The sequence below is a fragment of the Colossoma macropomum genome, unplaced genomic scaffold, assembly GCF_904425465.1.
Source record: "Colossoma macropomum unplaced genomic scaffold, Colossoma_macropomum, whole genome shotgun sequence".
Lineage (NCBI taxonomy): Eukaryota > Metazoa > Chordata > Actinopteri > Characiformes > Serrasalmidae > Colossoma > Colossoma macropomum.
The window spans coordinates 31,204,187-31,228,549 of NW_023494803.1; the positions used below are offsets into that span (position 1 = coordinate 31,204,187).

General features: G+C 38.8%; 1 protein-coding gene across 3 annotated transcripts in view; it reads left to right on the forward strand.

Moving 5' to 3' along the window:
* Positions 1-24,363, forward strand: part of cdin1 (CDAN1 interacting nuclease 1) — a 73,882-nt gene that overhangs the window by 12,975 nt on the left and 36,544 nt on the right. For 2 of the 3 annotated variants that reach the window (XM_036593956.1, XM_036593957.1), the window contains 8 exons: positions 3,228-3,273; positions 4,327-4,391; positions 5,042-5,102; positions 10,552-10,624; positions 17,874-17,953; positions 18,969-19,018; positions 22,690-22,757; positions 24,047-24,112. In XM_036593956.1, coding sequence (XP_036449849.1) covers positions 3,228-3,273; positions 4,327-4,391; positions 5,042-5,102; positions 10,552-10,624; positions 17,874-17,953; positions 18,969-19,018; positions 22,690-22,757; positions 24,047-24,112 — 509 coding nt within the window. The remainder of the gene's footprint in view (positions 1-3,227; positions 3,274-4,326; positions 4,392-5,041; positions 5,103-10,551; positions 10,625-17,873; positions 17,954-18,968; positions 19,019-22,689; positions 22,758-24,046; positions 24,113-24,363) is intronic. The other variant, XM_036593959.1, reaches the window with a different exon arrangement.

Here is a 24,363-nt window from a genome sequence, read left to right on the forward strand (position 1 = left end):
TACAAATTACATTTATTTACAAAATGAATTGTACTCCAGAAGAGTACACAGTGCTTGATGTGACACTGGACTACTTTTTTTGTTTTATTTGTTTTGCTGTAGTTGTAAACCCATTTTTAAATAAATGTAATGTTTCCCCTAATGCTAATCTAGTTAGGTTATGGTATTTCTATGTATCATTATGATACCAATTATGAGCATTGGATATCAGCATTGGCCCACAGTTCCATTATCAATGCATCCTTAGTTGATATATTAATCTGTGAGCGAATGGGTCCTATTAGAAATTGGTAGTTTCTTAATACGGATGTGACCTGTAGGTGCTGAATTCTGCATCACGTTTCAAATACACATAACAATTCAAACTATTTCATTTACTGTCTCAGATACCTTTTTGAAATTTAACTTAAGTTATGCTGTACATTGGGCCTGCACAGTGAGTTTTGTCGTATTATACTATTGTTTTCTTTGTCTTTTGGAGAATTTCCTACAATCAATCTAAACTTGGTTTCTAATGCCATGTTTAGGTGTTGTTTTTGAAATTTTGCTTGCTTATGATGATTCTATAATCTTCTCATTTGTGTTGCTGCAGATGTGAACATAATTTACAAGTTTATATAGCCTGATTCTCTAGTAAGTTCTTGTAGATATATTTTTTTTTTTCTGGGCTCCAACATCTTTTATGTACACCATGAAAATTGCCCTTTGCTTTAGTAATGTATGAGTAACTCCAGCCTCCTGTTCATTTCCCAACTCTAATTTAGGAGCAGAAAGTGGTTTAGAAGGACAAAAACTTTCAAAGATAAACTATGCCAGAATACATAATCAACAAAATGTAAATAAACAGGCTAGAGCATTTCCTCGATTTATTTTATTGATATAAATATTTTAAATGATCAAAGTCTTTACTGAACTTACACAGTGTTACATAATATATCTTTGAGTAGATCTTAGAAATGAATGGGAGAATTGAACTATAAACTTTCTGCTTGTAAACATTCTTGTTCAACAAAAATGGCTATTTGGCATTTGATTAAAATGAGCAAGGGAAAAAGTTATCATATCATTGGGTGAACATGGTGAGTGCCTGATACTATTACTACATATTTGAATTGCGATTTTCCTGAAGTTCTTGAAACAGCTCCAAAATGCATTCGAATTGCCTTTGTACAGATGGGCTTTGGGAATGCCTCACATCAGTTTGCCGGTAATCCTTCCCACCAAAGAGCCAAAGCCTGAATTCGGGGTTAGCAAAGCAGAGTTGGGAATAAATGTGGTGTCGATGTAATATACAGCATAATAGTTTTGTTTAGGGCTTTTTCAGATCAGGTGTCATTGTAAATCCCATGATATTTTACCACAATGAGAGAAGAGTACACCAGAGGACCCAGGTTGAATATGCATTAAGGAAAAGGCTGCAAAAAGCCTCATCTTAATGTCTTCTGTGGAAAGAGGGACATTATACACCTTGCCTTTAAAGCCTTCGCAGACACAATAGAATGATCAGAACTGGTTTTCAGTCTTCCTATGTCTCTGTCTGTGTTGTAGTAACCCCACTGGGAGAGTATTTTGGTCATATTTTGCAAGCTGAAGCACAAACACTAAGGTGCAGAATTCAAAGTTCTTTCCCTGTTGTTTAAAACAGGTATGTTTTCACAGATATTTAGGGCAGTTTACCTCCCTTTAAACTTAACAGGGTAAAGATTTAGCAATTAGGGAGTAATCATGATCATTATAGAGAGTAATCCGTTTAAAACCTAGCAGATGTTGGATTCAGGAGAGGGGATGGTCAGGGCCTTGAGAATTGTGCAGTAACGTTGTTGAAACGTTCAGGTGCAAGGCTGAAGTGTAGAGGACTTTTTTTTTTCTCCCCTTAAGTGTTCACATGTTGACAGTTGACCGTTTAATGGCCCACTTAATTGCACTGACCCTTTGGCCTGTGCATATCATTGTAAATTAATGCCTTGCCAGCCTTCTTTTCTTAGAGGTATGCTCACAATGATGTTATTTTTCCCCCTCTGAAACTTTGTTCAGGCTGAGTTGTTGATGGTCAGCCACATGGCTGAAGCACACACCAGGGACACTGTCCTGGGCTATATCCACACACTGTTCACTATATATAACCACTGCCCTCTTTTTAATGTATTTTCAACTCTTATTTTTATTTTATATTGACTATAATGAGAGGAATATAAATATGCTAACAATAAGGCTTCTTTCATTTAATCTTCTCTGGTGTTTTCATTGGTGCATGTTCTGATTGATGACCAGTATAGACTCAATATTTCAATGCAGAAGGAAGCCTGCCTTTCCAGTCTTTATTTACATTCTGTTCTCAGGTGACTTGTAAAGAGAAGTCCATTAAATCTAACAATCACATATACTGAGGGTATTATACGGGAAGAAAACCATCTGAGACAATAGGTACAATATCTGTACATGATTGTGTTTACTAGTTATATAAATTTTTGGGCAGAAATATAATTACCTAGAATATTTTGGTGTTTTTGTATGTGGGATTTGGAAGGAGACAGCAGCAGTGGAACAGCAGTCTTACCCCCCGCCCTTGCCAGGTGTTTGACATTGAGTGGAGCTGGAGATGAATGTAGCTTATGGCAACCCATGGAATTGTCTGACTCCTGGGAGTCCCAGCTTCCTGCTGTGAAAGTTTCCATTTTCAAAGCCCACCAGTTGCAGTGGGAATGTTCCAGAATGTCCCATATGCCAGTGCTGACAGTAAGGCTAACTTTTTTCTTCTGCTTCACTATCACCAGCACTATTTCTGACACAGAAATATTACTTGATAATGGGACTACATCCTGTTAAATTTTCATTTGAATGTTATATCTTCATGGTTATGCCTTTTTCTCTTTTGAAGGGCTCGTGGATTTTAACTCTCTATGCTAGTTAAATATATGAGGGCCTATCTGCCTGATGCAATACACAGATGCAATGTAGTGGACAGTGATATGAGGAGTGGGAGTGCTTTTATTTTCTCTCATTTCACACCAACCTGATTCTCCGTAACCCAAACCCCCCTCCCCCCATGAAGCATCTCAGCAGGAACCTTTTGTCCAAGGTGTTCATCTGGAACAACTTTGCCACACTTGTTTTCATGTTCTTTTAGATTACAGGGCAGCCGGCCTCAGCTTTGAAGCGCCTCTCTTTCTTTGTCTCTGTGCAATGCACTCTGGTAATTAACTTTGTCCTTCTTTTATTTGTTCCAGTCACTCGCAGTCCACTCTTCTGAGCATCTTCTCCCTGGAGTACCAGGTTAGAAGTTTTCTTCCTTTGTGAGGCCTGACAGGTGCCTAATTGAATGATGAATGTCCCCTTATTTCTTTGTAATTGAACTGCCAGCTTTCTGATTGGTTTGGAGGATGCCACCCCCTCCTTCTCCTCTCCCCCACTTGCACGATGAGGGCCCTGCCTGAGTCTCGGTGGAATCCTGCCAAGCCTTCCCATCCATCTGTCTAATAACATCTAGCCCCTGCTTATTTGGTGGACCTGTAATAAATTATGCTAAACCATTATTATTCTGACAATAATAATTTCCCCGTGTAGTGTGGCTCCGTGTGCTAAATGTTTGCTGACTCGCACTGTCACTGCTGCTTTCCCCGGCTGACAGCCGATGATGATAAATGGCCGTTGCCGGGAGTGGCAGAAGGCTGCAGAGGCACAAAATGGAGTCATTCATCATCCCCCTGACAGGTGTCACTCAAGTGGCGTGTCCCTGCGGAATTGCTTTTTTTGTAATTTTTAAATAAGTTGTTTTTAAGCAATGCTCTTTCTTTCCCCTGGTTAAGATGGCAATTGAATCATATATATGAAAAAACGAATTCAGACGGGAAGGCTGAAATGGGTTGTAGTTTCCTCGCAGTAGAAGTTAATTGAAGGTTTGAGTCAGGAATGAATAAGTTTTCCATGACTCACATTGAACCATTAGACAACTCATTGAGATTCAATAACTGATCTTGTCTGCTCATACACAAAGATGCGCCCTGGGCAGAATGATTATTCTAGCTGGCTTACGGAACAAAACCTTGCATCTCCATTTTTGATGTTTTTCTGCCATTTACAAATAGACCAATACAAATAGAACAAAATGACTATGAAAATTCAGAAGGTTTTTTTCCCATCTCTTGTAAAATTACATTTTTGGATATACAAAGTTTCATTCCGAGAGCAACGCTTTGCATTTCATTCAGAGGAAAGAACAAAGTTGCAAAATAAAGCATTTACATTTTTTACACCAACATGAGTGAACAGTGCATGTGTATATCTGTAAGTAACATTAAAAAAAAAATCATTATTTTGTGTTTTCAGAAGCGAATGAAAAGAAGTCTTGTGAGACACCATGCCCCAGATGTTATTGAAGACTACTACCAGAGGTAGGAATCAGTCTACTCTACCTACTAATCACTAGACAAGTGCTTGTGAGTGGGTGGGCTCTGCTGACAGATATAATCTCCTCTAAACAAATCACCAGGCCATCCAGATCCCCACTCGCACCTGCTAAGCCTACAAAAGCACACAGCCCCACTGAAAAAAAAATAGTGCACTTGGATATTTGCCCTGATTGGGTGTATGGTGGCCTATTATATATAATTTCTTTCAAAAATGAAATCAGGAGAAAACAAAAGGAAACTGGCTAAAGGCAAGGAAGCATTTTTGCATATCACAATTAGCCTTGTGTAGCCTATTAAGTTGTTGTTTTGCAGGATGGAAGCCGGGTGATGCATTTGTAATCCACTTACATAACAACCTCATAGATTATCTGCGAGGGATCTTTGAAGGCTTTGTGGTTTCTTATGGGGAGGAGGCAGAGCCACCCTTTTTTGGTTAATGATCATGCTTGTCTGGTTTGAGGACAGTCTGAGGTTTCAGAGCTCTACCGTTTGAACCGCGCCAAGCGCTCTAAATGCCGTAGAGGCCAAACCCATCCGGGACATCAACATGTCTTGGCTGGCCTGTTCTTGTTGTCCTCTCTCCCCTTGTTTGTTGACTTTCTTCATGGTCGTTGTTCTTTGTTGTAATGAAGGTACCGTAGTGAAGCCAAGAAACGTCCTTCAGACCCTGTCCTGCTGGAGTTGGCCAACGAGGTAATGACTTAAACCCTCTCAAGAGTCTCTCTGTCTCTCTCTCCTGGTCTCATTCTTTCCTTCTTGTTTTCTTTCTTTCTTCCCTTTTGTGTATTTTCTTCCCTTCAGTGTTATAGCTAGCTATTTATTTTTCTTTTGAAGTGCTCAGGCAGGTCTGCAGCAAATTTTTGGCACAAACACAATTATCCCTGAATGCTCCATCATTTCAAAGACCAAATTGCTGTTTTAGATTTTTCCCCTGCCTGTTAGTACTTATGAAAATTGGGCAAATGGTCCTATCTATTAACCAATTATTTAATGCAATTAGGCCGTATCCTCTTTAGACAGATGTAAAAATACTTTTTACATCATTATCATAATTGACATTTATAAATGCTGCTGCATCAGTTTGGAAAAATAAATGATTGACACATGGAGGTCAGCTCTTAATATGTGGATTTATGCCTACTGTTTACATATCAGATCAGCTCTCCGGCTAAAAACATTCGTTAATTCTCAGTTACACATCACTGAAAAATGACGCCAAGTATTCACAGTGATACTTGTTCATGGTCGTATTTCAGTACTGAATCCACTCAAATAACCTAAATGGTAATCCGTAGACTGAGGTGGGTAGGCGGAGGTTCGGCATGTGTGCGCATGTTTGTATTGGAAATAGCTTGATGCTGTGAGCATTAAAGTGTTACACACGGGCAAGTTCCCACATTTCACATTAATAAGAATGAATGAGCCCTCTCCCTGACTAGCCAGTGTCTCCTGTGCATTGCAGCCAGTCAGCAAATTAACAATTAACATTGGGTTACTCTCAAGGTTTAATGGCTAGTGAAAGGGCCCTGCAGTGTCTTTGGTGCCTCCCATTAAACAGTGCTCTTCTCCCACCCTCTCCATTGCCACAGCCTCTTAAAATGCATCCCATAAAACCTTGAATTTGATGTTTACTCTGATAATAGCAATGAGAATCAAGATGAACTGAGTTAATACCCTTTCTTTAATGATCACACCTCGCCTCAAATGACCTGCTTCTCCTGAATGGATATTAAGCATGGACTCTAAATAAAAAGTGCACATTTTTTCATGAAGAGCCTTGCCTTCAATACAAGAGCACTTGACCTCAAAATATGAATCATGAAGATTAAAAGGCTGATTAACACATTCAGTCAAGAAATTGGTGTGCGCGTATGTTATAGTATTTAATGATGTAGTTGTATGTTGATGTAATGATTAATGATGTAGATGTAATGATTGATTTGTGATTTTCCCAGTAAAAGGGTGGCATATGCCTTGCTAAAATGCATGATGAACGTGTTATCTCATTCTCAGGCCGAATACTGATAAATGATTAGTCATCCATCCAGTGGCAGTCTAAAACTAGAGTAGTCCTCATGCATCAATAACGTCACTATCTAACATCATTATTCATCTTGTTTAATTGATGTATTTTCTTTTTTTCTTGATGTATTTTCTTATTATCTTGATGTCGATGTAGATTCCTGAATGATACCTTTTTAGATAGCTTCTTTTTAATTACAAATTGAAAATGGATAGGGATTAAACTCGAAATAATTATGATGTACAGGAATTGGGTATATTTACGAACTCCGTGCAGACTGATCAAGAAGTGCTGATGATAGTAATATAGATGGAATGTAATATAGACAGCCAATCAGTAGTCTAGATTTTGGAACAAGCATGCTTATTGGCTCATAGATACTGATAAGCCTGACTGTTTAGGTGCTGACGTTCTGTATTGAATGACAATTTTTCGCTACTCTGTAAAATTGATGTCATTTGATTGGTACCATAATTACTGAATTTTGATACTTACCTGTAATAGTCATCTGTGGATTTTCATGCCAGTCAGACACAGATTTCTCAAGATTCATCCTGAAGACTTTTTTATTATTTTTTTTTTTTGGTGTATAATTCATAAAATGTACACCTACTGTTTAAATCAGTCTCTTTAATCAGTTTTGAAAAATATAAAACCAACTCACAACCAGGCTAACAGCCTTCATGTGGTGGCATTAGTTCTAATGCAGTTTTACAACTAAGCATCCCAAAGTAAACAATGAGGGAAATCCCTCTCGTATGCGATTGCATTGATTTACCAGACTTTTTAGCAACTGTTACTAGTTCCTCTTTTTATTACAGTTAACCTCACCTATGGGGTAAGTTATAACATTTACACTCCATGTATTTTGTCTGAATTGTTCACAGATGGTAGGTACCGGAAAAGAGAGTTTATGTTTTCATTTGTAGCAGAGATGTGCAGGTGGCTTGTATAATACTACTACTGCTACTAATAATAATAATAATAATCTTGCTCATTTTTTTATATTTAGCAGAAAGCAAAATGTGTTGTGCCTCACTCTTCTTAGTCATAACTTATAAGAAAGCATATCTCCAAACTGGGGGACAACAATGGAACTTGATAAGAATTAGCACAATTTACATGAAGATGCTGCCTCTCATTTATCTCAGACTTGAATATTCAATAGTGATATGTTACATGCGTATATAGCTTTGGGTGCATTTTAATTCTGGTCATTAAAATGGCCCCCGCCCTCTCAAAGGGGCATGGGTTCCTTTGTGGATGATGAATTTGAGGAGTGGTTCAGGGGTCTGTAAATGTTACTCACACGTTGCAAGCAAGTGCTAGGGTCCAGCATTAGAGCGAGATGGGCTTGTGATTAATATGAAAATTAGGAGAATGCAAGTACCTGAACTAATCAGGGAGTTCTTATTCAGGCCGGCCCACCTTTGGTAATGTTGCCATTTTTCAAGTGTCAGTCCTGATGTGGGTTACTGCAGTGGCTATGCACTCCTTATTCTGCGATATTTAAATGTGTGTGCGTGTGTGAGAGAGAGAGGGGGAAAGAGAGAAAGAGAAAGATAATGGGGAAGAGAAGCCAAGAGACCTGCAGGCTAAAAAAGACGAGAGAGCACTCAGAGAAAGCAAACCCCTAATGAAGATGAATACTGTCTCCTTACTGCCGTAATAATTATAGACATGTTTGGTCTTTGTTGAGGCTACATTCTGTATGCAGAATTATGGAGATGTTAACAAACAGCACCGCCAGTAAATCTCTTTGTGTTGTGTGTGGACCGCTTCAAGCGGCTCCAGGAAGGATCACAGAGGAGATAAAACGCTACAATCGAGCTATAAGCAGAGCAGGAACTCACTTTTGGAGCCCCAATTATGCTAACAAGACGAAGGAATGTTTTCCGGCAGTGATATTTCCCAGTTTCACAACAGAGGGGAGAAAAATGGCTCAAATACACCAAAGATGTTTAATGAACTAAATAGGCAAGGGGATTAGCCTGTAATGTTATCTTTCTTTTCCACCCTCCCTGAGCGCATCTTATTCTGGCCAAATTCTTACTGTATTTCTTTCGTCTGTGCTATATGTTTGCTCCAGCTGATTTTATGCACTAATTATTTTTGCTGCTACATTGTATTCTCCAAGCACTCCTAGAAACAAGTTATTGAAACCCATTAATTATCCACCATCCCAGCTCGGGATACGGGATTTTGAGAGAGGGAGGCAGGGTGGAGAAAGCATGGATGAGTTGCCATTGGTGTCAGCCTGTACTCACAGACGAGCTTAAAATGAGCCATAGGTGCCGTGCTACATGTCAGGCTCTGTCTTGATCTTCCAACCTGCGCTTGCACGTTTCAAGGTGTTTTTACCTTCAAAGAGCTGCTCTGCTACTGGTCCTTCCTTTCTTTCTTTTAGTTAGAGAGGGTTCCTAGGCCCTGCCATCAGCTCCACCCTTACCCAGCATCTCATATGGAAATGCTATGCTCTGTGTTATGAAAGGATTTGTGTCATTTAAAGGGCCCATATCCTACATTTTCTTCATGTTTCTTTTGCATTTCCCTTTTATTTTTCTCTCTAAAGGCCCACTTAATATATGTATGGATTTATGTCCAAAAAACACTCATCATTAATTTTTAAATGGCTACTTTCCAACCTATCTTTATCCCTTAAATTTAAATTAAGAACTGTTTTGGTTACTGTGTTTGGTTACTGTGTCATAAATGATGTTCTTATTGGCTGCCTGTATTGTGCCTCATTAACTGAATACAGAATGATGTCTTGTAAGATTGCACAATGTATTGTTAATAGCACAAACCACAAAAATGTGCATACAAAATATATTTGTGTGCTGTTAGCAAATAGTTTATGTGCTGTTAGCACCCTGACCAGCCTGTTTTAGTCTTCAGCTTTTGTCTTTTTGGTATGTACTTACATGTTATTTTCTGCATTCATAATAGAATGGTGTTAAATTAAGGAAGATGTGTGGTAGGACTGCACAATATATTTGATGAATGTATTTATCAAAGCAAAGATAGAAAACACTCAACAGAAATGACCACAACACCCAATAAAACTTTTTTTGATTTGTTAGAAGACTTTTTTTCTGATGAGCATTCGGTGTATGCTTTGATGAATCAAGGTATTTCAATACCATGTATTTACCTTGTAAATGATTTTGGTCAAGATATACAGGCAGTCAAAAGACAGCATATTTTATAACTGTCTTTTTTTTTTATTATTATTGCAAAGAATAGCACACTCGCAATAAATAGCACAATGTTGTACAGCTCTAATTTGTTATATGTCCTGCTGGATTGAACACTAAAACTGTCATACTGTTTTGTATGTATTGCATCCGTTTGTAATACAGTATATTTGCTACAGTATATATGCAGTCACTTCTGATCACATGATAAAAATAAGAAATCATTATCAAAAACATTTTATACATATCCTGTTCTGAAAAGACTCTTAATTGAAGGATGAGTTTTGGTTTACTGCCTGCTAATTGCTAGAGGCTCATCTGTATGCTTTAAAAGGCTGAATGTAATTGAGCTACGTTATATTATTGTCTGAGACATGTAATGTGTCAGGACAGTGAAAAAGTCTCAGAATAGATTCAGAGACTCAGAATGTCCCTACTTCTGTATGCTTTTAATTATTTTCTGTTTAGAATTAAGTTAACCCTTGAAAATTGCAGTTCTGCATCATGACGTAACAAAAGCATGGTATGATTTGATGTTAGTTTGATTGCTCTAGCTTATTATTAAGTAAGTGAAGAACTTCGCAGAAGTGCAAGTTCTGACTGTTCCATCGATACCACATTTGAATTTAGAAGTAGAAGAGGAGATTTTATTATAGTCTTTTTTTTGTCACTTTTTTGTCATTACTTGACTTTGACAGAAAATAGGGCAGACTTGAAACTTTTGGTACAGAATGTAGTTCAGTTGTAAATACAATTTACTGTATAGCTTGCTATTTAATTAAATATGTAAATACAGTTATATTTGAATAGAACAACAAAGCAACAGTGATAACTCAATTTTTAAGGACTCATCTTTGAGAACTAGATAATCCTAAAATCTTACTATAGCAATGTCTGGATCCTGTGTTGTCTTGTTCCTCAGGTGGATCTGTCTCCATCTCTCATGGCTCGTCTGCTGGTGGAGCGCTTCCTTGAGGAGCAGCAGGGTTCAGTGTGTGAGTAGAGCCGCTTATTTTGCACCCCCACGCTCCTAATGAGACACACATAGGGCCTGCCAGTAGAACCTGCGGCACATGACTGACAATTAAGTGCTCGGCAGACCACCCACCACTTAACTGCTGTTTAGATCAATGCTTTTTCATTTAATCAGTGTTATTTATATCCCCTATTTTTTCCTCTTCTACCTTTCTGTCCTCCCTTCCTCTGTAGAAAATCGAATCTTATTCAGATACTATAATATCATGTGTTTTTAAAAAGGTTGACTTTTTTTAGTTTATAAGAACTGCCATAAATAGTTTGTTTAAATGGTTTTGACACCTAAAATTCAGGGGAAATTACATTCTGATGTATTTTTTTTTTAAAAAGATGGGCTAAATGGCACTGATGTTTAAATTTGTTGGGCTGGTTGATGAATGCACCTTAAATATATAAAAATGTCTGTGTACTAGCATGTGTCTTGAATACATTATGCATTTAAATTACACATAATAGTGAATGGAATAGGTAAATATAGAATTGTGTTTCAGTGAATAGTAGCTGTGTTTGTGAAGACCGGTATTGTTATACAGCAAAGATAATCAGGCTATAATATTCTACAGGAAGTAGGTTTTTTTTTTTTTGTCAAACATTTAAGAACTGAGAGTATAGCATGACATGGCTTGTCAATCACATACAGTTCATATCTGTTCTAACCAAATCAAATGACTTTATCCAAGGTTTAGATCTGTTTTGCATGCAGGATTTGAGAGAATAGGCACAGGTGTGTTTGTGTCTTGCCTCTTGCATGCACTCATTGCCTCTCTGTTCTTGTTTTTCAAGGATTTTCCTTTTTTTATTTGCACCTTGATGTCAGTAAGGTTTGACATCCTATTTCTTCCTTTGAGCATTCATTTGAATGCATTTGCAGTGGTAGCCTTCCCTCACTCTCTCTTCCTCTAGTATTCTCTCTCTCTCTCTCTCTCTCTCGTTCTTTTTATTTCTTTCTCTCTCTCTCTCTCTCTCTCTCTCTCTCACTCTCTCTCTCACTCTCTATCGCTCTCTCTTGCCCTCCTTCCATCTTTCAGATACTGTACATGTACACACTCACATCCATACACCCTGACTCCATATCATTCTAGCAGGCACATCTCTGCACAAAACCAGCAGAAGGTGCTTTATGAGAGAATCACATGATGTCAAAACTGTGTGCCTTCGATTTAATCAAGAAAGAGATTAAAGTGGATGTGTGTTATTTTCAACTCGGCCACAGCACAGCCATTTGTCAAAGTCAGGGCTGTGATTGCTTTGGACCTGCCATTATCCACTGCTTGTCAAAATAGTAGTCCTGGTACTGTGGAGAACAGGGCAATGTTCCAGAGGCCTTTTTTCCCCAGGAAAGCATTCAAAGCGTACATCCTCAGATGGTCCATAGACCTCCCCAAGATAGCTCAAAGGAAAATAGCTGTTCTGATCCACACATCAGTCAGAAATTCATGAATTTAGGTTTAGCGTGGGTTGTTCTTAGTTAAATTGACATTTGTCTTTACCACTTTGCTCTATCTTTAAGCTATGTTTTTTTACTAATAGGAATAGGGTTTACACAGCTCATTTTAATTTGCCATTTTACATCTGTACATCAGGTGTTGTTTATATAGGTAGAGCCCTGCTGCAGCTTTCTGGTAATCTGGTCAGGGTGACTTCTATTTTGACATCAATGGCCTGTCCTCCTCCTTCCCACTGCTGACCTGACTGGCCTTTGGCAAATTCGGTGCACATGGGCTCCACGGTCAAATCTTTGAATCTCCCTGTGTGTATATTAGAGTTTTGTAATGTGTTTCCATTATGAAGCAATGCAAGGATAATTGTCTTTGGTGGCAATTAGCTAACAGGTTTGTTCAGTGCTATTGGCAGGCACATCCATCATTCCCTACCCCCACTTGCACAGACCTGGTGTGTGTTTGCGTGTGTATATGTGTGTGTGTTTATGTGTGTTTCTGGTGAACTGCATGAATCGATAGACTTCTGTATAAGGGACCTTGTCTCCAAGTCACTGAGCGACTTGTTGTTACCTAGTACCATCATTTTTATTCCCTTTCTTTCCCCTTTGCATTTAAGAGATATAGAAATTGCACCTTTGGGACTGTGGAATATATACACAATCACTTGGTTAGAATCAATAAAGAGTTTTAAATTGTTTCTCATCTCTTCCTGACTCTGTTTGTCGTGTGTGTGTGTGTGTGTGTGTGTGTGTGTGTGTGTGTGTGTGTATGTGTGTGTGATTTCCCCAGACCACTAAAGCAGCATATAAACAGGCAAGGCCCAGGATAGGTTGGCTGTGCATGTAAATAAATCAATACATTCAGAGCGGTTTCTTCATGTATTGAATATAATATCAACATCCATAATGCTTCCCTTCTGCCAAGAGTGCCAAGGGAAAGGGAGAGACTGCTGTAGGAAGACTGGTTGGGGGTTTCTTGTTCTTAGAATGCCAGCAAATTAAACATTGCTTTGCCAGTGTGTGTTCTTGTTATTCGGTCATTCTTTCTTAATCTCAGCAAAATTTGATTAAAGTGCCATAGCATAGAAATGCATATCCCATTAATAGTTAAAGGGTCCATATATTAGAAAAACAAAATTCTCTTGCTTTTTTTGTATGTAAACATTGCTGAAGTTTCAAAATGTACCATTTACTTACCCTCAGTACAATCCATATATAAATATTAATTTGCAAAAATGGCCCGTTTGGAATCCATTGTTTTTGTGATGTCACAAAAACCATGTTGACCTATCGACCTGTTCAGTTTGACTTGCTGATTCTCGTTTAAGTTAATGTGTTTTTGCCTGGACTGCTTTTTGAATGAGGCTCTACACAGGAGGGCCAGTCACGACACTGGTCATTTACATGGACTAAAGCTCTTTGTGTTTCAGTGGTGACAGGAGAATGTGAGAGAGCATTTTTTTTTAACAACTTACATTTTTTTAATGAAGTTAAATCCATGATAAATCTATTTTTTTTAACTTCACTTTAAAAGAAATCAAAAGGATCTTTTAAAATATAATATTTAAAAAAGATTTTAAAATGTAGAATATAGGGGTTAGCATTTGAGACATTTTCCCATTAGAAAGTACATTATGACTTTGTATGTATTTATCCTATTACTGAATCAGGTAATGCCTTGGATTTAAATAGATCATTATCTTTGTAAATGTTTAAGGTCTGATTATTGTATTGCTTTTACATTAGTTTTTTGACTCTGGAACCGCAATTTGAACTAATTTGGTAAAATAGTCCAGTCTTAAAGGCACAGTAACAAAAACAGCCTATTTGGAAAATGGTCATAAAAAAAATAATTATGACAGTTTTTGGTACATAAGCCCACACAAACATCACACTAACCTTGCAAAAAAATAAAATAAAATAAAATGCAAGGAAAAAAGTAGGATATGGCCCTTCAGTACCTTTTTCTTCCCATCATTTGATGCTAATAATGTGTGTTTGCAATTTTATCTTGTTTACATATGACCCTCTTGAGCTTATCACTGCTTATTTGTTTAGTGAAGCCCATTCTTGGAGTATATCAGAAAATTTACCTGCTAACTGAGCCTCTCTCTCAATCTCTATCTGTTCTTTCTCAGACTCCCTCCACCTCTCTCTCTGGGTGCCTCCCTGACATGATTTGAAGTGGTGCTAGATTTAGATACACTTTTTTTGAGGAGGCAATTTTGTGAGCTGTTTGACCTTTTCCATTTTCCCAAGGCCTAACATGAGATTAGATCCCTACTACAGCCTTTCTAACAATGTGATTGGACTTGTTTAAGATTTATTGTCATATTGTGTTTGGTCACCTAAGCTTTATAGCACAGCACTGGTTGGGTGGGGGGTGGTAGGTCAGTGTATATGAGTGGGCTTTGGTGCTGTGTTCCTGTATGGGCCCATACTGATGGGCTGAAAAATAAAAATTTTGTTTCCAATACATCTCGTTATACGGCATTAGAGAGCGTCCCCATATTGACTCTAATTGTAGGTAGAGCGTGCGATACAGATCGTTTTAGGTTTTGAATAATGAGATCCACAGCCTCTTCATTAGCAGCAGGAGCAGAGCGGAACAGAGAGGCATACGCGTGGTGAGACGACTGGGAGGCGGAGGGGTTTGGGTGAGGTAAGCAGGTGCGTGGCACTTGGCTTGACAAGTATACTAATTACTGGAGTAGAGCAGAGGAGCTGGAGTCAGGCTCGGTACGGGGAGAAGCTCTGACCCAGGCCCAACCTGCTCTCTGCTATCAGCCACAATCAGGCACAGGCAGATCAGTTCTGCTCCACTAACTCTGCTGGGACCTGGCTCCTCCAGCACTGCTCGTACACCTCTCCAACCTGCACCTCCAACCACCACTGCACCAAAGGTGGAGGAAGGAAAGCACTCCTCCCACCCCCCCGCCACCACCAGAGAGCGAGAGGGAGGATGGATTTAAAAGAAGTAAATTGGAAAATCAAATGAGGGCTTTAGGCAGCCAGCGAGATTTGCAGAGCTGTCCGCCAGGGTCTGAGAGGCTCATCCATCATGTCCCACAAGTAGTCAATTCCTCTAGTATCTGTAAATGTTTTCAGATATTAGCCAATTTATATGCTCCAAGATTCATCATGGAAAATCAGCTTTAGCGGTGCGCGTTATCAGGACCCGTCTCTCCTTTGCACCATGAAGTTTGATGTATGAGCGCCTCCGCAGCTCAATGGGTTGTGCGCTGGAACCACGAAGGCTGTTAAGAAAAAAAAAGTGGGTTATTTTAATTAATAAACAAACTTGCATAGGAGCTCATCAGTGTCAGGGGCAATAACGATCGTCATCCATTATTGTTTATTACGGTCCTCCCTCAACAAATGTTGCCTTCTAATGAGGTTTCTTTCAATTTTTTTGACTTAGATAATGACTTTTTCATCCTAGTGGAGAAGGAGAGAAGATATAAATGATAGGACTAAGGGGAGAGAAATCATGCAAGGTTAGGCTCATTTCTCCTGCCCCATTCATCATTTCATCAGAGCCTGATAAAGGCGCTGTTGTTTTTCTTTTCCTTTTGTAAACACCAGTTCTGTGTTCATGTACAAGTCCCAGAGGAGGTGAAGCTTTTCTCTTTAGTATTCTCCTCCTCTGCGTGCTTCCCCAGATAAGGATACCTCAGTCAGAATTTATGCCGACATGGGACAATTACAATAAATTTGGTGTGTATTTACAGTGCTCTGTTGTGTGTTGTTAAGTCACGCTGCAGGGCTTTGTGAGTGTGTGCGTGCGTGGCTCGGGTAGGGGGTTTGCGGTGTGTGTGTGCGCAAGGCGGAGGCGTCTTTAATAAATGTATGCTGATGTTCGAGGCTGCAGTGATGCGAGGATGTTAGGCTCTGTTGTTATTTACTAGGCTGTTTGGGCGCAGCGGCGGATCCTGGGCTGCAAATGGCATTACTGCTGGTGATGAATGAGCATTAGGGTAAACTCATTTTAAAAGCAGCCTGATTTATTAGTGCTCTGGCCTTCCGTTTTCATCAGGTCAGTGCATGGCTGAAACCTCACAATGTCAGCTCCAAGGTCACCCTGTTTACGATTATTTTTAACCTCATCCTTCACAAAATGGAGGGAGAAAAAAGCTCCTTTTCACATATCGTCCTGTGAAAAGGAAAGAAAACATAAGGCAACATGAAGGGAGAACATCAGGCAAATGAAAAGCAGGAATGCAATCTGCGTAAACGATGTAGCATGTGGTGTGAGCAGCACCAAAATTTGATGGTGGTCAACCTCCAATTATGAGTGCTAGTAAGACAAGAGCTTTAATGGCCGCTGTTTGCCTTCAGGGAGGTTTATTACACAGTACTGTTTTGCAGGAGCAGCGTCAAATCTATAAAACTACCATTAGGAGGAAAAAATCAATCAAAATGCCATTAAAGTGGAATAAGTTGCCAATATTGCTGATGTGGTTGTGGGTCCTTTGATTTTCTTTCAGATTATTAGGCACAGTCGAGTAGTGACTTTGTTAAGGGAAACGAGTGTTGTTGGGGAGTAATATGTCTCCTGGCTTCATAAAGTTTGCTGCCTCATATTTCCCGCTTTATTGATTATCCATTATCATTTGTCATGAGGTGTCCTAACTCAAGGGGAAAATATAACCCTCTTTCTTCAGTGTCGAGCAGCGCGGGAGCACTGTATAGATCTGCGTGTGAAGGTACCAATCTCAGAGAAAAATGAGTGGAGAAATAAGGTGTTGCCTGTGCCTGGCAGGCCTGGGCTCGGCTGTAGAGAGGTAGAGGAGTGCTGACTGTGCTTTGTTCTGTCTTTCTCTGCACCTCTTTCCTTGCCTCTTTTAGCAGCAGCAAGAATAGTGTTAAGATCACAGCCTTGTATTTGTTATTCCTCCACCAGGAATGAGACACAAGGAGCAGCACCTCAGAGAGAGAGCTGGAAGAAGGAGGAGAAGGGGAGTGAGAGCAGATAGTTTATAGATCATAGTATGAAGATGTGCATAGGATGAAGATCATAGAGAAGGTTGCCAGAGCTTAAAGCACCTCTTTAGTTCTTAGAAATCTCTTTTGTTTTAATCACCCTATATTTCTAAAGGTGCTTCACCAAATCTCAGCTACATCTCACTCTCTCCAATTGGCTTAACATGCCCTTTCATGACTCTCATATTGCAGATAGAAACATTCCTTGAATTGTCACCACAGCAGTGCATCTGTCATGACCATATGTATATATCATTAGAATGGCATGCCTCCACCATTTCGTCACACAGTGATACAATCCATTTAATCGGAATCTGTTTGAAAAATGATTTAGGGAATTTTGCCGTTGCGGTAATAGGAAATCAATCTAGTGGCTTGTGGCCCTGATTTATAATGTTAGTGCTGCATGAATGGGGTGAGAGATGCAAAATATTCATCCTTCATAACATAGATAAACTGCATGGTGTGCTGGCTCTGCAGAGTGAAGCATTTATCTACGCAAAATCTCAATAGGCTCTGAGCTTCCACTCAATTGAGTAGCATTGGAAGTAGCGCACATATCGGAGTAAGTGGTGTAAAATATGGCATTTGCGTCTGTATCTTCACTAAAAGCAGTATATCACTGCCACTAGCTAGTCAATTACACAAATCAACTTTTATTTTGTTTTTAGTTTTTTCCTATAGAAGTGTCTGGGTTACAAGGTTGTTGTTACATGCTAGTAATAATGTTTAAAATTGTAATTGTGCGTATGTTTTTTTCTTTTTTTCTTCCTCTCTGTCCTCAGCCTCTAAGCAAGTTTTGAATAGCATGTTGCGGGAGCCATCTTTAATTCCAGACATCCAGTTAGCCAAACATGTGGAACAGGTATGATCACTGTCAGCCATTGTGATTTGTGATGCAAATGTACCAAATAGTAATTGACAGAGATTAGAAATGAAAAAAAAAACTATATATATTTTGGTTTCTAATGAACAGAAGTGTTGTTTTGTCCCTGTTTGTTTATTTGAATTTGGTTAAAGAAAACCTAATTTTAAAGAAAATTAATATTTATGTTGTTGCTGTCCAAAACAAAACCTTCTATATCTATTCCTTTATTTTATTTAAAAACAACAAAACAAAACAAAAAAAAAAATGTGAAAAAAACAGCTGGCCTTTACCTTGTGTCAGAATGTCATAATGGAAAGATAAATGGAAATGATGAAAATACTTTAAAATAGAATCTTGTTAGATTAATTTACTTTGAAAGATAAAGTTTTTGCTTCTCCTGTAATTTTTTTCTGGTGAAACAAGGTTTTGTTCTGATAGCAATAGCAATCAACCAACTAGCTGACTAACTTTATCCAAAGTCTGGGCTAACTGGTTATTCATAACAGTTTGTTGGCTATTTCAGTTATAAGTGACAAAAGTCTAATGATTGAGAAAACAGTGTAAGGTAATGTTATGACCAAAAGAAATCTAGCTGAAATATACTCATCTCAAAGAAAAAAAGTAGGCATAACATTTGTTATTCTCTGAAAAAATATTGTGTTTTTTGGTTCCTGTTTTCTAATTTCATTTTAGTGTCTAATGCTTAATAGGTAACAAATAATTAGTTTTTAACTGAGATGCTACTCCAAGAATGTCCATAGAAACTTAACGATTTTGTTTGTAAATGGTATGAATGGAGTATGCAGATCCAGCAGGGTGGGTGGCCCTGTGTCTAGCTGATATAAATAATCCAACATCTCATATTTGCTAATAGCCTCATGTGTGCAGCTGCATTGGTGCGTGGCATGGAGTCGCCTCCAGTATTTCCTCTTTTTCTCCTATCAGTTTAACGGGTGCACCCCTCCAAACCCCCCCTCCCAAATGCTGTAATATTTCTTCTCCCTCTTTTCAGTGCACAATAAATGACTGCTGTTATGGGCCGCTGGTAGACTGCATCAAACAGTATCCTTTCCCATAAAATTTTAAGCCTCAAATTGACGAGGAGCTATTCAGTGGGATGAGATGTGTCGAGCATCACCTGACATAAAAGTTCTGCTTGAGTAGGGGTAGTGTGTGTATGTGTGCCTGTATATGACTGTGTGTGTGTGTATGTGTGTATATATATATATATATATATATATATATATATATATATATATATATGCGTGTGTGTGTGTGTGTGTGTGTGAGAATGAGGGATAGATGCATATAGAGAGATGAGCAGCTTTATCTCTATATGCACTCTGCATCAGGGCCAGGGTTTTATACCACACTGCGTACCCTTTCACAGGCTGTTCGTATACGTTGTTTCCTTTGGTGGTGTGTAATACACACTGTTCAAAGGACAGGCCTCTTTTGATACAGGCTGCTAACAGAAAGGAGGAGGCAGATTATAGACCTTGCCACAGTAATTGCACAATTTTCCAACTTACCAAAGTTAAGTTAAACTTTACCATATATCTAAGGGAAGTGGGCTTTGATTGCATACATGTCATGCAGGCATATGGACACTAGGTTACATTCTCAATTTCTGTTGTCAGTTTGAAAATTCAAGATTAGCAGTTACTGATAAAAAGAGACAACAGTGTGCCAGCATGACGTTCAAGCATGCAAATAGGAATCGGATTTTGGCAAATCACCCGTTCAGCGTTCAGCTTCACAGTGACATTTTGTTCATTTGTGAAGTTCACAGTAAGTCATGCTGAGTCCTAAAACACATCAGCAAGTCTGCTTGACCTTAAAGGGGAATTCAGATGTGTTTTTTTTTTTGTTTTTTTTTTTGTCAGCGTAATGAAATTGTCATTCAAAGTTAGGGCTGCACAATATTGCTATAAAATGCAATGTTCGATAAAGCTGACAGGTATCGTGATGATATGAGAAGTGATAAATTACTATTAAAATAATGTCTGTGGCTGGATGTAACGCACATGCAGACATTTATTTTGGGATGTATAAACAAAAAATCTTAACTAACCTCTTTTTAAACCCCTCTTCAAACAAATAGCAAAATACAAAATTACAAAAGCACCGTTTACTATGCTGCAAAGTAAAAGTATTTCACAAAGTGAAATACTAAGAACTATTTAGATAAGCACTGCAAGCACATTTCTTTACACTGAAGGCCTGAGAAACAGTCAGCATTACCTTAACAGCTTTTTCTATAAAGGCAACAAAACCAAATAAATAAATAATATTTTTTTATATAGGCACACAAGAACAAATACAAATTCTTGTTTCATTTTTGTGAAGTTATTAAATATTGTGGTGTCTGGGTTGTATTTTGTTTAAAAATAATGTTGTTCTTGCTTTTGGTTGAGTGTAGTTAAGAAAGTATGTAGAGAAACAGGTGGACTACAGCAATTATGGAACTGCAAAAGCTCCTGTGTGGTAAGCAGAGCTAATAAAATGGAGTGTGTAGACACAACATAGGAGTTCCTAATAAAGTGCTCAGTGAGTGTACATTGCTTTGTGTTAGTTTTGTGATGAGTTTTGCCTAAAATGTATTTATGTATTTATTTGTTTTAATGTTACATTTATGGCACAAAGGTACATGTAGCACGCTGGAAAGCAAAACAATACCCAAAGAAAAGTTTTTTTTTTTCCCCAGATTTACTGCTATTTACCATTTAAAAACGTGTAGGTTCACTGGTTTTATATCGTAAATAAAATTACTGTTTTATTGTTTACCTTTTAGACATTGTGACCCCTGGTTCATATCAGCACCTTTTGTAAAGAAATTACAGTCTGTAAATGTCTTTAAAATACCACATTTCGCATTAAAACAATATGAATGACTTTGTTTACATCCCAACAAAGCAGAAACGACTTGCATATCCATTGTCTTCTAGTGTGTTGTTAGCAAAGTTAGCTTTATAGCTCCAGCGCTGAGCTAATGAAGCTAAATTTTAACACCAAACTTATTCTTGCTGGTCTACATCTGGGATTGGGGGAATAATCTTTAAGATTATGCCCTTTTGCATAGTCATTCATGCATGAGATATATAAATATATATCATAGACATATTTATCATATACAACAGACGCATATGTAGTGATCTTTCTTTCAGCTGTGAGGATTTTGAACACAATATATTTGTTTTCTTACATTTTCATATTTGAGTCAGAAGACTTTTGAAAAGAAAATCATTTTTAGATTCTCTCCTTGGTGAGAAACAAGCCTTATTCTTTTCCACCTGTGTGTTTATAGGTGATTTATCAGCACCTTGGAGAGTTCTTGGCATGTCACCATGGTTGTCAAATGTACCTTTCTCTATCCTTTATCCTTCGGTCATGATTCTTATCCTCTTTCAGGCTGCTTCTTTGTCTCTGACCACAGCACTCTCATTCTATTTTACTCTGACTCATAGTTCTGGCAACAGTCTCTTATCGGAGCACTGATGCAGTCCCAGCGATCAGAGAGCAGGAGATGGGCAGTTATGGGCTGTCAGAATCGGGTCATCACATGCACACGCTGCACCCTTGAGACTTGTGTGTTTGTATGTGTGCGTGAGACAAAAAGGAGTGGTCAGTCTGCATGCTGTTTAGGGACGTACAGCTGGGGACCACACTAGGCTCTTCTGTTCCTGGCCAGTCAACCCTTTCCCGCCCTGCCCTCCATCTTCATCCTGCCTCTTTACCTCTTTTCACACTTCTCCCTCCAGCATTGCTCCTCATTCTCTTGCGTTCCCTCTGAGGGTTCATCATGCCAGCCCACTCGGTCTTCTTCTGGCGCTGCACCGTGACATCAGTGGACTTGCTTCAGTGCCTGCACTCAGCCACCATTATAATGACCTAACTAGTCACTCTTTTCAGTGGACTGTCTATATAGAAAAGGAATGTGAGTTTATTTAGCAAGAGTTAAGCATCTATATCTCAGTAGCCTAAATATCAGTAATCTGAAATCTACAATGAGTAGGATTTTGTTCCTTCAATGATGGTAACTGTTTAATAAAAAAAGATGTTCTTAAAATAGAATTTATGTAATGAGATTACATTAAAATAATACAAGGAAAATGTAATTTTGGACCATTTCTGTTGGTCTGTTTTCCACTAAAATTTCATACAATTTAATCGACAACATAAAAAAAGACAAAACTAGAGTTATGAGACAACAACAATGTGCACTATTTCTCTTATCCAAGTTTGAGATTATGCTGTATAGACTAGAGCTGCAATGTTCTTTTGCCTCAAGGCATACCTTTTAATCCACCATGACATTTTTTATCATCTTCAAATGTAATTTAGAGTGATTGTGATGTTCATTTCAAGCATCGTTTAGCTGTTGAAAAAGCATCATGCACAGTCATGTTGACTGTCAAGTTTATTGCAGCTGCCACTCCCAGGCATGCATATTATAATAAATCACACAAACAATCGTACACTCTTCTGTTGTTGCCACAGCAACACTGCTTAGCAGCCTGAGCGTTTCCATAGCAACCTGCATGCAGGTAAAATGTCCCCATTTCTGAATCGGGCAACTCAGATTTGGGAATAGTTTTGTGGTAATTCTGTTTAATCAGAACAAAGAATCTTACCTGAATATGTGTTTAGAAGCAACCTGATGGGAATCATACTCAGACTTTATTTTTTCAAAAAAAGTTACTTCTTGCATCTCCTTAACTCCAAACCAACAGTGCTATAGGCCAAGAGCATGAGGAAATTCTGCGGGAGAAACTCAGAGAGAGGAACTTGTCCTTTTTAGGTAAGCTGCAGGTCCTTTTCAGCCCCATTTCTTATAAAAATATACTGTCCCTTTATTACTGACAGTCATTTTTTAAATATCATTTGTTAATGAATGTTGTTCCTGTTGACATGAAATCAGTCTATGCGTGCAACCGTCAACTTCAACTTATATCTACTGCAAGTAGCTGCTAGCGTTTTTAAAATGATTTATAACATAAAATTTTATCCCTAACTTAAGCATCATGACGTTTAAGGTCGAGGTGGTGAGTGGCCAGGTGTGAAATTCCCCATTTCTTTCCTATCTCACTACCCCAGAGAAGAGAAAGAGGGGGCTTATAGAATCAGTCTTTCTGTCATTAAGAAGATATCATTTATTTGGGCCCCCAGTGCTGACCTTACTGGGGGCGGCTGGGAGGACTGTTCTAAAACTGTCAAAGTTTGGGCGCTGGGGCCACAGAGGCAGCCTCACCTAGCTGATAAATGGATTGGAAATAAGCTCCCCAACAGTAGGGACGGCCCATTAATTTTAATCAAAGGTGATGTAAAAAGGCGATCGGCGCCGCATGACAATGTCAACAGCCCGGTAGGTGTTAAGAGAGAGACCACACAGCCCGGACCCTCTCACCGCCAGAGACCTTCGCCTCTCTTCCCCCTCACCCCATTAGTCGAGCTTGGCTGAAGACAGAGAGGCCAGCCTCTGGAATTGAATGACCTGGTCAGCCTGAGATTTAATGGAGAAATCAGGTGTTCCACGGATAATGGTCGAACCGCGCCAGGAGTCAAGGACAATGGCTGAGGCACACGCGCACAGGGGTCATGCTTTCAGCTGCTATAATGCCAGCCCTATCCTTTCTGTTCTTTATGAAGCTCACCAGCCCCACACACTCCACAACCAACCTGCCTCGATGGATTTTTGTGCAGTGGTTGCAAATAGTTGGCAGATGGAATGGCTTTGCTTTTTTACTGTGTGGAAGAGGCTTGTGCTTTTGAGGCGTATGTGGCTTTACTCGATGTGCTTTGTAGAAAATCAAGATGTAAGTGAGGTAGCGCAGGAAGCATTGGGCTATTTTTTTTTCTTTGTTCATTCCTTTGTTTTCAAATGCTTTTTTACTCCGATGCTTTTTCATTTCAGCTTTGTATGATGTTTTAGGTCAGTGATCTGGAAGCAAATAGCGCACCTCATGCTGTTTTATTTTTAGAGCCCTACTCAAGTACGGCAAAGGTCATTTTTGTCACTTAAGAACCTTTGACTTCTGTGGAATTTGTTTATTACAGTTTAAGTAATTGCCTTACAATGTATCCCCTCAGATGAGAATCATCTACGGGCCAAGGGTTACGACAAGACCCCTGACATTATCCTAGAAGTCCCAATTGGTGAGTTTCTGTAAAATCAAGAAAGAATTTTGGACTGTTTGAGTAAGCAGCCACTGCTGTAGGCCTGCAGATACATCATACACAATAACAAACGCCAAGATAATTTTACAGTAATGCCATTCCATCCCTCATGTTGAATTTTATTCAAAGATATACCATTAAAGCAGTTTTGCATGAAAATACCACATCACCTCAGAAGAGGTTTTCCTTATGATAAAATTTACTTCAGTCAAACACCTGTCAGATAGATT